Raw genomic sequence first — 11,716 nt, forward strand, 5'->3', positions numbered from 1 at the left:
CAATATGGAGAGCCTACTGTGTTACACAAACAGCATGTAGAGTGTAGGGGATGAAAGGGGAGGGGAGGTGTGTCTCTAGAGGTTTTGACCACCATAGAAAGGGGAAGGCAGAAGCAGGGAGAAATGGTTTTCCTCTTATTTTGTCCAAGCCCATAGGACTCCCCAGGCAGCCAAGGAATCACCCTCTGGGCCAGGAGTCCTGTGTGCTCTGATCTCTGCCTCCTTGCAGCTGATGCCACCAGGTTCTTTCTAGATAGTCTGTATCTGCTGGCCTCCAACAACCCACCAGAAAGAGGTTAGGAGTCCACCAGGGCCAGGTTTCAGGACTTTCCAGGATCACAAAAGGCTCCAAGAATGTCCCTACAGTATATTCAGGTCACATGGAGATAAGGGTACTGGGTGTAAGTCACTTTTCTTTCATCTTCTTTCCTTACCTCAACCTCCCTCCTACTTGAAACTCTGCCCTTGGTTTCCCCCGCCACCCCACAATTTTACCTTGTTTTCCTTCTGCTTTGTGAGATACATGCCTATCCCATTAAACTACTAGCTTTCTTCAAGGTTCAAACCCAGGTAACTCATCTCCTGGTTTTCTGTCTTCATAGTCAGTGTCAGCCATGCCCAGAGCTTTAATTGTCTCAAATTATATTCACCAAACATTCACCAACTCACCAAACATCTCTAGTCTCTAAAGTTTCAAACCCTACAATCCAAATGTCTACTTCCTACCCTCACTTGTCCATCTCAAAAATACCCTAAAGATAACTCTCAATCCAAACACTGTTACCAAAACCTGGGCCTCCTGCTATGCTCCTTGGTCAGATAACATCATCACCATTCAAATGTGCACAAAATAAAAATTTTTGAATTATTGTTTACATTTTCTTTTTATTCACCAGCCCCTAATTCAATTCTCCAACAAGACCTACTGAGAATCTATGAGAGGCATCATGCCAGATACTGAAGTGCTGTACAGGTATCTCAAGAAGTTGGAAGCCCAGCCAGGTATGGTGATGCACACCTGTAATCCCAGCACTCAGGAAGCTGAGGTAGGAGGATAGTTGAGAGTTCCAGACCAGAATGGGCTACATAGTGAGTTCAGTGTCAGCCTGAACTACAAAGTGAGACCCTGTCTCAAAATACGAAAAAGAATCTTGAAAGTGAGAGGAAGGAACAGATTTGCACATCATGCTTGATGGCTGATGTTAAACAGAACCCTGACACAAAAGCTCTGAGAAGCTGTGAAGCAGAGGATAAGGAAGTTGCCTCTGCTGCCAGGAAGAAAGCAGCATCCTGTCACTCATTTCTTACATATTTATTCTATTTTACAAAGACATTTACACATTTTTAAGAGCTTTATACAAAATTTTAAAAAGAATATTTCATCTCATCCTAACACTGCGAAGCAGGTAGTACAAGTCCCATTTCCCAAGTGAAAAAATTGAACCCAAAGAGGTTAATGAAGTTACCCAAAGGAGCACGTGGTGAGCTGCAGAGCCAACACTACTTGAAAGCCAAGCTGCCTGCACCTTAGGTTTTGCTCTGTTCTGGTTCAGGATCCCAGTGGGGTGGCCAAGCAGGGCCAACATGGACAGTGGGGAGGAGGGAAGGACTCCAGTCTGTGCCACGCATTGCTGCTTTGTGGCATTCATCACAATAGTAAACATATGTGTATCTTAAAGCTATCTTTCTCCACTAGAATGAAAACTCAAGGGCATGAACCCAACACCCAGAAGGAACTTGAGTATTTGCGCAAAGAAAAAATATAAGAATCTCTGCTGCTCGACCTGTTCTTGCTCACTAGATAAATGAGATTCTACCCTCATAGCTCAGAATATATGCAGGCCTTTTTCTGACAACCTATCTCCGAAGCACCCTCACAGAGCAGAAGATATGGCAAGGATTAGGAAGAGAAAGGAAAATCTAGGGTCTCCCTTCCACAAGGGCCCAGGTGCCCAGGGCTGAGGTGGAGAGACAAGTGGAGGGGGCAGAGCAGAGGCCTTCCCCTTGTGGAACTCTTGAGCTCCCGTTGTTTTACCACTAGGCCCTGGATCCCTGCTACCTCATGGGGTGAAGACGGGGCCAGTCTTACCCCAGGTTTACTGTGCCTTACCCCAACACAGTAAACCTCAATGACAAAGGAAGTCATCAAATCCAAGGCCTGCTCACTTGGATACCCTGCCCTGCAGGCCCCATGAGGCTCTCACATTCTTTGAGCTGTGTGATCAGCATCTCCATAGTATCTGGCCACACTCTCTTAGAGCCATGACAGCCTAAGCCGCTCGATCTCCCTATTACTTCCTGGTAGAACAAGGCCCCAGTGAGTGATAGAGTTGTGACAAAACTCACTGCTTCACTATAAAGCCCAATTCAGATGCTTCAAAATCAACTTCCCTGCTGAAAGATGGCTGTCTTGAGATTTCTCCCTGTCCATTTTAATTCCCTAGTTCCACTCTCTGAGAATGCTTCTCACTCCATATCCCTTTAACATACATCCCTGCCTGGAGCTTCATGCTTCAATGCAGGCCATTCTTAGGTAGGGATCATAGTTGCCTCTTCAGAGCAGTCTGACAACCAAGAGTTCCGTTTTCACTAGAGGGAATGCTCTTGTGTCACTGTGGGTCTCAAGAGGCCCTCCACAAAGTTTTTGATAAAATGATACATGCTACCTTTTCCTTTGTGGATATGCTATGAGCTCCCATAATCCCAGCTGGAACTAACAAGCTAACATAGGCATACTGCACTCAGTTACTGTTGTAGGTAGACGAAGTGACTAGAGTGGGAAGAGCAGCACTGTCTCCAAACATCGGGAACATCAGGTGGGACAGGGAGACTATCAGATGAAGAAAGACCATTAACCCCTGCCTCTGTTGACACCCAGCCTGCCAGCTGAGAGAACTGAGCTATACTTCTTTGTCGACTGGCCCCCAAGTAGGCTGCGAAACCTGTGGGACCCGCAGCCAACAAAGGCCCTCCTCCCTTCTTTCCTAGGGTTAGTCATCCTGCGACCTCAGGCCCACACTCTCTGGGCCCGAGGCAGTCACACAATCCCACATAGCTCGAATTTCCCCACCCCTATCTACAAAGCCAAAACCCAGTGTGATCAACACTCTATTCCCACCATAGGTAAGGCCAAACCAAGAACACTGTGATACAGGGGCAGGCATGCCCTCAACAATTACTTTCCTCAGGACACTTCTGCTCAGCCAAATCCCCAAGTGTCCAAAAAAGCAAGAAGCCAACCTCAAAATGAACTGTCCACCTGGGTCAAGGAAGAATCACATTACTTGTCCAGTGGTCAAACTATAGGTGGACTAGCCCCTCACCAGTTCATTGCCAGGGGTCTAGAGCTTCAGTCAGATCTTTACTCAACAGTGGCATGCAGCTAACAGGGGAGGGACCCCATGGAGGAGGACCAGTTGCTATAGAGAGAAGGATGACTCCCATCTGGGCCCCTGGGCTCAGCCTACAGCACTAGACATCACCGTTTCCTACCAGCCCTGGGCTTTCATGGTTTTCTGTAATGTTCTCAAGATCAAGGACTGTTCAAGTTCACAGGTTCCCAGGGTTACTTTTTGTTGTTCAAAACTCTGTCAGGGCGGGGCTTAGTCAATGAGGTGTCAGTCTTCCGTAGAAAGCCTCACCCCCCCACTCTGCATCCTGAATCCTGCTGAAGCCAGGGCCAGCAGCCAACATCAGGAAGGGTCAGGGCCGGAAGGAAGCAGCAGAGCCTATACACAAAGCCTACACGTGGGCTATAAAAAGGAGCCCCTCCCTACTTCCCCCAGGATGGGCCTGGTTCCTGGGAGGTGAAGTGTGGAGAGTTAAGACTTATGCCTGGCACACAGGCCCTACAGCCGCTCAAAGGCCTGCGTAGCACCTCAAGTGGAGACTTTCCAAGCCCCATCTCTTGTGACCACAACCTCCCTCAAGTCAAAAAACTCAACTATATCCACTGCCTCTTCTCCAATTCCACAGTATTCATACATCCTTCCCTGCTCTCTGGGGGCTGAGTTCACTCCCTAGTAGGCTTCAGGTGCCGGGGGCCCCACTGTCTGACAGCTCTAGCATACCCAGCAAAGCAGCTAAGACGAGAGGTGGGGAACAACTCTATTTCTAATGGCAGAATGCTGTGGGCACAACAGACTAGGCTCATGAGGCACTTCAAGGAGAGGCATCTGTGTTGTGGCCACAGCAGGGAGATTACAATTTGATAAGGACCTTAAAATCTAAACACAACAACACTTGTTTCAAAGATGCCAGCCATGGCAGTGTCAACATACATGAACAGCAGTCTGCTCTACAATAGCAGCAGAGCCACACTGGTGCACCCAACTCAAAGATATAAAGTCATCCCTTCCCAACTACTGTACTTCAAATCCCTCTTCAGCCTCCTCTGCCCAGAATGCTGAGGCTCTGAACCACAGGGCTGACCCACAGCCACTGAGGCCACTGTCCCTGGAGAGTGTGGCTCTGATGGACATACACACTTAGCATAAGGAACAAAATAACCTTTGCTGTTATGAGCCATGGAAGTTTGGGGTCACCTGTCATCACAACATGCCCTCACCTACCCTGACTGATAGAGTATGCTCATGCTTGTCTCCTTCACAGCACCTGCCACACCCTATAATTATTCTAGTCGTCTGGCCACTGATGTTCTTTTTGGTCACGTCTACCCTAACTTTATGGTAACTAATGGACTCCACAGTGCTTGGCACAGTTAGCAAATAACACAGTGCAGAGCCAGGGAAGCACAAGTGGTATTGTGCTTATTCAGTGAGCCACTGGGGCTCTAGAAAATCAGACTTTTTTTAAAGGAAAGAGTAGCTATGGAAAACCAACCAGCCTAGAGATCTACTGCCCTCCCTGAATGAGTCAGGAGCAATGAGCCCCATGTGCCAAGCACAGAGGCCCATAACACACGGTGTGATGCACAAATGAAGGAGCACAGGAGGATATGTGCTCTGGAGTCTGTCCTGAGGGATCCTGGGGAGGTACTTTGCAGAGCATCTACGGCACTGAGCCTGAGGTCTCATATTTTCCTGCAGAGGTATAAGGGGACTGTCACTATGAGCCAGTATGAGAAAGTTCAGAGAACAAAGCTCTTTTGTCTCTCATATCAGCTATACTTTTTCCCCCAAAGGAGTTGAAGAAAAAGCTCCGGTAAGGCCACACATCTTGATGAAGGTGTCATGACAAGAATGAGAGCAGAAGATGCTCTGGATTGAAGGCAATGGAGTCTAGCTTGTCCACAAATGGAAGCCTGAGATGGACAAACACATCTAGCCAGAGGGCAGAAGAGAGATCAGGTATCTGTTCACATTAATAAGAAAAAATAAAACACCTCTGACAAAGTTCACCCTGCCATTTTCCCCAGAGTGAAAAGTAAATGAATATCATAGCGGGAATCAGAAATCCTTGGCTCTGCCATGAACCTTACCCATGAAACCTTGGTTTCTTCCTAAGAGAAGTCTAGTGATTCCTGCCTTCCCTGGATTCATGGAGCAATAGCTCCATGAACATTCAATGTACTATGCAAATACTAAAATTTTTTGGTGCCCCATATCTCTGTGTAGACTCAGGAAGTGAACAAAGAAAACAAGTGGCTAGCAGACTCTTGGTAGTTGTTAGGGCAGCCACTTGTGGCCGTGCATGGGAGCTTTGAGATTAACTGAGAATAAAGGAAATGAATACTTTTGTGCACCGTAGTGGGAAATGCTGTACTGGGCACTTTTACATAAAATTTTACTAAGACCTCAGTAGATTAGCTTGAAATTATTCTTGTTGGCTAAAGATCTGTTTGACAGGTTAAAGTAACTTGCCCAGGGTCAAAGGAGAGCTGAGACTCAAATCCAAATGTAATGGCCATTGCCACAAATCTCCAGACCCTACCCACCTCAAAAGGGTGGGACCATCAGCCAATGCTGCCCTAGACCACTCCTATTACTACTTCTTTCAGAGATGATTCCCCAGGGCAGTACTGGCACACTGTTCCTTTCAAAAGGGCACACTACAGGTTATGGCTGAACATTTCCTTCCCTCTACCCCACACACAGTTCTCCTGGGACTTTTCTTAAAGCCCACACTGACTTCTCCAGTTCTAAGAAACAGAGTGTCTTCTAAAATCAGGCCTCTGCAGCTTCAGGCCTCACTTCTCCTTCCAATGTATCTATCTGTGGCCTCAGTGAAGCCACATCCCTCAAGAAATGGCACAGAATGAGAAGAGATGCCCTGAGTTAAGGAAGATGGATGCAGATGGGGCAGCAGAGGCAGACCTATCAACCTTGGCTGTGGCATTAGACCACTTCCTGGAAGACAGAGACTCCCCACCAGCATATTTAAAGAGCTAGTAATTTAGAAATAGGCCAATGTGACATCTTCACACCACAGAAAGGGTTACCATCACCCAAGCAGCTGCCTCTACCCAATGTCCCATCTCCCTGCAAATGCCTGTAGTGGACAGCCTCTTCACCCTGAATCAAAGGGCTGAATGGACAGGTACCAGCCCCTTGACATAATAGGTATGTCCAATCTCCTTCCTATCAGGCCCTCCTGGAGACTTAATCCTATCTCCTTCCTGTCAGAGATCCACACATGAAGCATGTATACCACCTCACACTCACTGTGCCAAGCCCTTAATCCACATTCACAAAAACAAAAAACAAAACAAAACAAAAAACCTTTGAAATAAACACCATTTGTCACTATCCCCTTTTACAGATAAAGAGATCAGAGAAATACAGTATATGCTCAAGGTCACAGAGCAAGTAAACTGCATAACAGGATTATGACCCTGGCAGCCTGAGATCACAGCCCAAATAATTAGTGAACACTACCATCTCCAGATTTGGCCCCCTTCCCTTCTGCCACGGCATCTCTGCCCTACCTCAGCTGAGGTCTCGTTAGTGTTCCTCTAGAAACCACAAGAGCTTCCTGGCCTCTCTCCCCAGCATCAACCTGACTGTAGTACTATAACCACTACTACAGCAGTGTCCCAGACAGAGGCAAGTCAGCCTACTACAGCCTCTGCTGACTCCTGCAGCTGATGGAGCAGAGTACATAACCTACTAAGTATAGCTCATTGGGACCCTCCCTAGGGAGCCCTTAACCATCTCAATCTCATCTCTACCGTGCCAGTTTGTTCCCAAGCCCTGAATGGAGTCCTTCCACCTTGGCACAGGCAGACTCCTCAATCATTCAAGGGCCAACTCAAAGGTCACCTCTCCTGTGTCACACTCAGAGCTCTTGGTACAGATTTTTACCTAATACACAGGGTCATAACTACACACTTCTAAGTTCCTCAAAGGTGCGGACCATGTCTTAGTCATCTGTGAACCCTCAATGCCTAGGTGTACAAATAATATTGAGCAAATGCCTATCATTCCAAGGGGCCAGCTAAGCAAACCTAGTGGCCCAGACCTCTATTTTCAACTCAAGTGTATGCATCTGTGTACACACAAAGAGTCCTAGGAAAAGGTGGAGATGCTAAGCATCACAGCACTGGGCACGCTCAGCTTCTCTGATCATTTGTGAAATATGCCCTCTTTCCTAGCTTCACAGGAAACAGAACTCCAGCAGGACAGGAGGCCTGGAAACCCACACATCAGAGCCATCCCGAGGTGATGAAGAAATACTAAAAGGTCTTACTTCCCCTGGAAAAACGACAGTCAGACAGGAAACACACAGGCAGGGATGGCTAGCCCTGGAGATCTGGACATGTGCTCTTGCCCACTGAGAGTAACCAGTCAGTACAAAGGAACCCTTCATAATATCAATCTAGTATCCTCCAGTGTAGTGGGCCTATCCCTCACAGCAAGCCTCGTAGTGAGTTCTTCTCACTGTCAGACACCCATAGCGCCACAGCTACAAGGGTCACACTCCTCTTGGAGCCTCCTTGCCCCAAGGCAGTCAGCCGTTCTCTTCACCACTGCCTCCTTTGATAAGGTAACCCTCAAAACTGTTGTCCATTTAAAGTTTTCCCAAAGGGAAGGGTCCATTTCTATTCACTAAGAGAGCCTGCCATCTAGGAATGTCTACCTACCAATCAGCCAAAGATAGAAGCCTAAGGCTCTCCAAGTCCCCACAGATGTGCCTGCCTAGCATCCACAGAGCACCTCCACAAGAATCGCCACCTGGGGCTCTTGCGTTAACAATGACCCTCAACTAAACAAACTCATTAAACACACTCTGAACCATCTCACCAGAGAAGGTACCATATGAAAAAGCATGGAACCAGAGTCTAAAGAGGTTGAGGCTATCTTGGAATACAGAAGCTGAAACAGACTCTATTCATAAAATGTGGTCTAAGCACAAAGGTTTTTCCTTGTAAGGGCAACACAGAATACAAGGAATGGAGGGAGCACAATCTGAGAGAGCCCAGTCACCTTGGGATGCAGCTAGTCCTGACTGGCCACTGGGCCCAGGTGAGGTTCTGGCACACACTGGCACTAATCAATCCCTGTGTTTGTTTCCCAATCTATAACATGAGGTGGTACTCCTGGCCATCCTGTAGGGTCCTTCTGAGGATCAGCCCAGACAAAAGGGTGACAAGTCCCTTTAACACTCAGCAGAAAGTCTGTAATTGTTTTTTAATTCCCTTAAAGTATGCAATATAAAAAGCCAATGCTGGGCTGGGATTTAGCTCAAGGGTTCTGCTGCCTGCTTGGCAAGTGCAAGGTACAGAGTTAGAAACCTGGTACCAAAAAAAAAAAAAAAAAAAAGCCAATTGGCATTCTTGTCACACCACCACACAACCAAATGGCACCAAAGCACTTCCTAACCCCTCTTCTGAGTTAAACTTCACTTCACAAGTGGTCACATGAAAAGAGCAAAGTTAGGGCAGAACAAGATCTCACACTTGAGTGCTCTGCACTTTTACCGAACATCCTAAGGGTAGCACAGTGTCTCATCCTTTGGCCAGGCTTCAGGCACTGCATGGTACACTGGCAGGGTATCTCAGCATGAAAAGGCCAGAGACACCTGAGGCACCTGGGCAATATGCTAAGTGGCAGCGGATCCACCTGGCAACCAAATCCTGCTCAAAGTTTGCAGAAGGCTGCAGAGATGAGAACCCATCAAAGCAGGGAGCCATGACTGGGTGGAAGTAGGGTAAGACTTGAGTGGGAGGCTCCACCTGTATGGTCTGAACTCTACACCTGCATCTACTACCCTTTTTCTCAGGCTCCATTGATCTGGATCCCTAAATCAAAGAGCCAGGGCTCCTTTACACTGTCTACTCTCCAGGCCCCTCAAATTTCAGCACTGAATTTGTACATCTCTGGCTGATCCACCTTTGGGGGCTAGGGAAGTCAAGTCCTCTGCATTCCTGCCTCCGTCCTCCAAAAACTTAAATGAGACACAATGCACTGCTTGGTCTTCTTTCCATAACCTTTCCTTCTGTTCAGGGCCCAACTTGAAGAAAATTTCACTTACCAGCAAAGTGCACAAAACTCTAAACACTTTTTCTACAGAAATGCCGCTCTATTTGACAGGTGGGTAGCTAGATGAGTTAGGGCAAAACTGTTTCCTCCCTTTTTGCAAGTAACAAGCTAAGTAAACATGAACTTAAGTCTCCTGCAACCCTCTCTTAACAGTCACAGCAGACCACCCTAAACATCCCCAGTCCAACCTCTAGGAGGGCAAACATAGTTTTTTACTGTTACTATTACTAACTGCTGTTTACTAAACATCTACAACGTGTCAGGCACTACAATGTATCAGCTCACATTTATTAAATATTTACAATGTCAGACACTGATGCTTTGTATCAATTATTTCACTTATTCTCCAGAGCAACCCTATATGATGGCTATACTATTACCTTCCTTTTACAGATGAGAATAAGGCTCAGAGAAAGTAAATAACTGGCTGGATGCAAAAGTGCTACTATGTGCTTCACGGAGATTTGCCTTCTACCATGGTGCTACGCTAGTTACCTGCATGGTTTAAATGCAGCTATTATCTGGGAGATCTGTCTTGGAAACCCCAGCCAATGCCACCACTTCATTGTAGGAGTATCACAGATGCAAGGGTGCTGGGCCTGTAGTCTGATACCTAGGTGATGTTCCCAGGGCTACCTCAGCATTTTAGAGTGTCTGTCCTTCCTCCACAATGGAATCCAGTTTCTCAAATCAGGGGCTGACAGGGCCAATGGAGACACTGAGGAAGGCAGCTGCCGTTCAATGCTCAAGCAGCCTTGTCAGATCTGTAGTTTGTAGTTGAGAATGGCTGCTTTACCACAAGACCTTCTTCCTCTCCATCTCCTCACCCATCACAATGCATGCACACCATACTCAAAAGGTCTATGGGATTATCTCTTAGGCTGTCACTTCCTGACACTCTCCCACACACCTGGTTTTGAGTTGGGCATCTCCAACACCTGTCTCTGGGGGTCCTTGAAGGAAGCAACACACAGCTCGGGGTTGCAAACACATCATCTCTTCATAAGAGACAGGGGACTGTGGGGGGGTGTACAGAGAGGAGTGTCCATACAGGCACTCACTAAGTGTAATAACCATCCGAAAGATCTGGGGTTTCTCGAACTCCCCCAACTCCCTCCTCCCACCAGAGACCTTTGCAAAAACTGCCAACCTCAAGCCTGGAAAGGCAAAACGGCAGGAAACCAAGTGGAGCAGCTCCTGGCTTCTTGCGGTCACTGGACACAGGACACAAAGGACTAGACCCCAAACCGGCTACACATTCTTCCAAAGAGTACCTGACTCCATGGCACACTGGGGCTGGCCTTTCTGGAGCCAAGATCCTACTCACAGTAATGCCTGCAGAGGCGAGGGGAGCCTGGCAAAAACCCCAGTTCTGGCTTTGGGTGTCTGCCCACCATACAGTCCAAAACTCAACTTCAGGAAAAAAGCAGGATAGAGAAGGGGGTTTGGGGGAGCAGGCAATGTCTTCTCTCAGGCTTTTCCAACCCGAACAAGACTACCATCCTCTCTTCTAAAGAGGGACATGGGTAGGCCCAGCTGTGCTCCCAAACTAGCCCTATTCCACATCTGCCTAAATTCTATTTAGGAAATCCAAAAGTTCCTTTGCAAATAAGAGCTCAGACTTGGGGGCCCAGTGTTTCACAGACTGTGACACCCAGAGAAAGGGTGTTCTGGCCGCAGGTTCTCGGCTGGGTGGGGGGCGACTGTGTTGGCTCCCCTGGCCGCTGATGACACCACTCCCTCGGGCTGAGGGGCCCGATGCCTGCCCCTCTGGTCTTCAGCCAGAGAGGATTTTTAGGCCTCAGTTCAAAAAGCCTAGAACACTACCCCCTGCTGGGGGAGGAGGGTGTCCTGGAAGGTGATCGAGGACCCGGATGCCCCCACCCCCGCGCCCTCGGTGACCACCCCAAGGCGGGGGCGGGGTCGGAGGAGGGGGAGGGCCTGAAAGTTCGCCCAAGTATCTGAGGCTGCGAGCCGTTTAAAAGGAGCAGGGCCGGGACCCCGAAGACTCGTGTGCGCGGGCAGAGGCCCAGGCTGGGAAGAGACACACTTACTGGCCCCCTCGATCTTATCGGCGCCGCGGCTCCACGTGATCTGGCGCGTCTCCAGCTTGACCTGAAAGGTCTTCCGCTCCGGCCGCTGAGACTTCTTGGAGTAGAACAAAGTCATGACGGTGCCCACCTCGAGGTTGCGGCAGAGGTGCAGCACCTCGGCGTCGGAGGGCGCGCCCGGCCCGCAGCCGTTAGCGCAAGTGGACGCGGTGCCCGCCATGGCTC

The 11,716-nt window shown here is 48.3% G+C and overlaps 1 protein-coding gene across 1 annotated transcript in view; it reads right to left on the bottom strand.

Annotated features, from left to right (window-relative positions):
• The window catches only part of Plcg1 (phospholipase C gamma 1), a 33,116-nt gene extending 21,405 nt beyond the window's left edge, over positions 1 to 11,711 (bottom strand). The window contains exon 1 of the mRNA XM_010631407.3: positions 11,495 to 11,711. Within this exon, the coding sequence (XP_010629709.1) occupies positions 11,495 to 11,711 (217 nt within the window). The remainder of the gene's footprint in view (positions 1 to 11,494) is intronic.
• Between the last annotated feature and the right edge of the window lie 5 nt (positions 11,712 to 11,716).

Source organism: Fukomys damarensis, unplaced genomic scaffold (genome assembly GCF_012274545.1).
Source record: "Fukomys damarensis isolate Sample0158 unplaced genomic scaffold, DMR_v1.0_HiC HiC_scaffold_22, whole genome shotgun sequence".
NCBI lineage: Eukaryota > Metazoa > Chordata > Mammalia > Rodentia > Bathyergidae > Fukomys > Fukomys damarensis.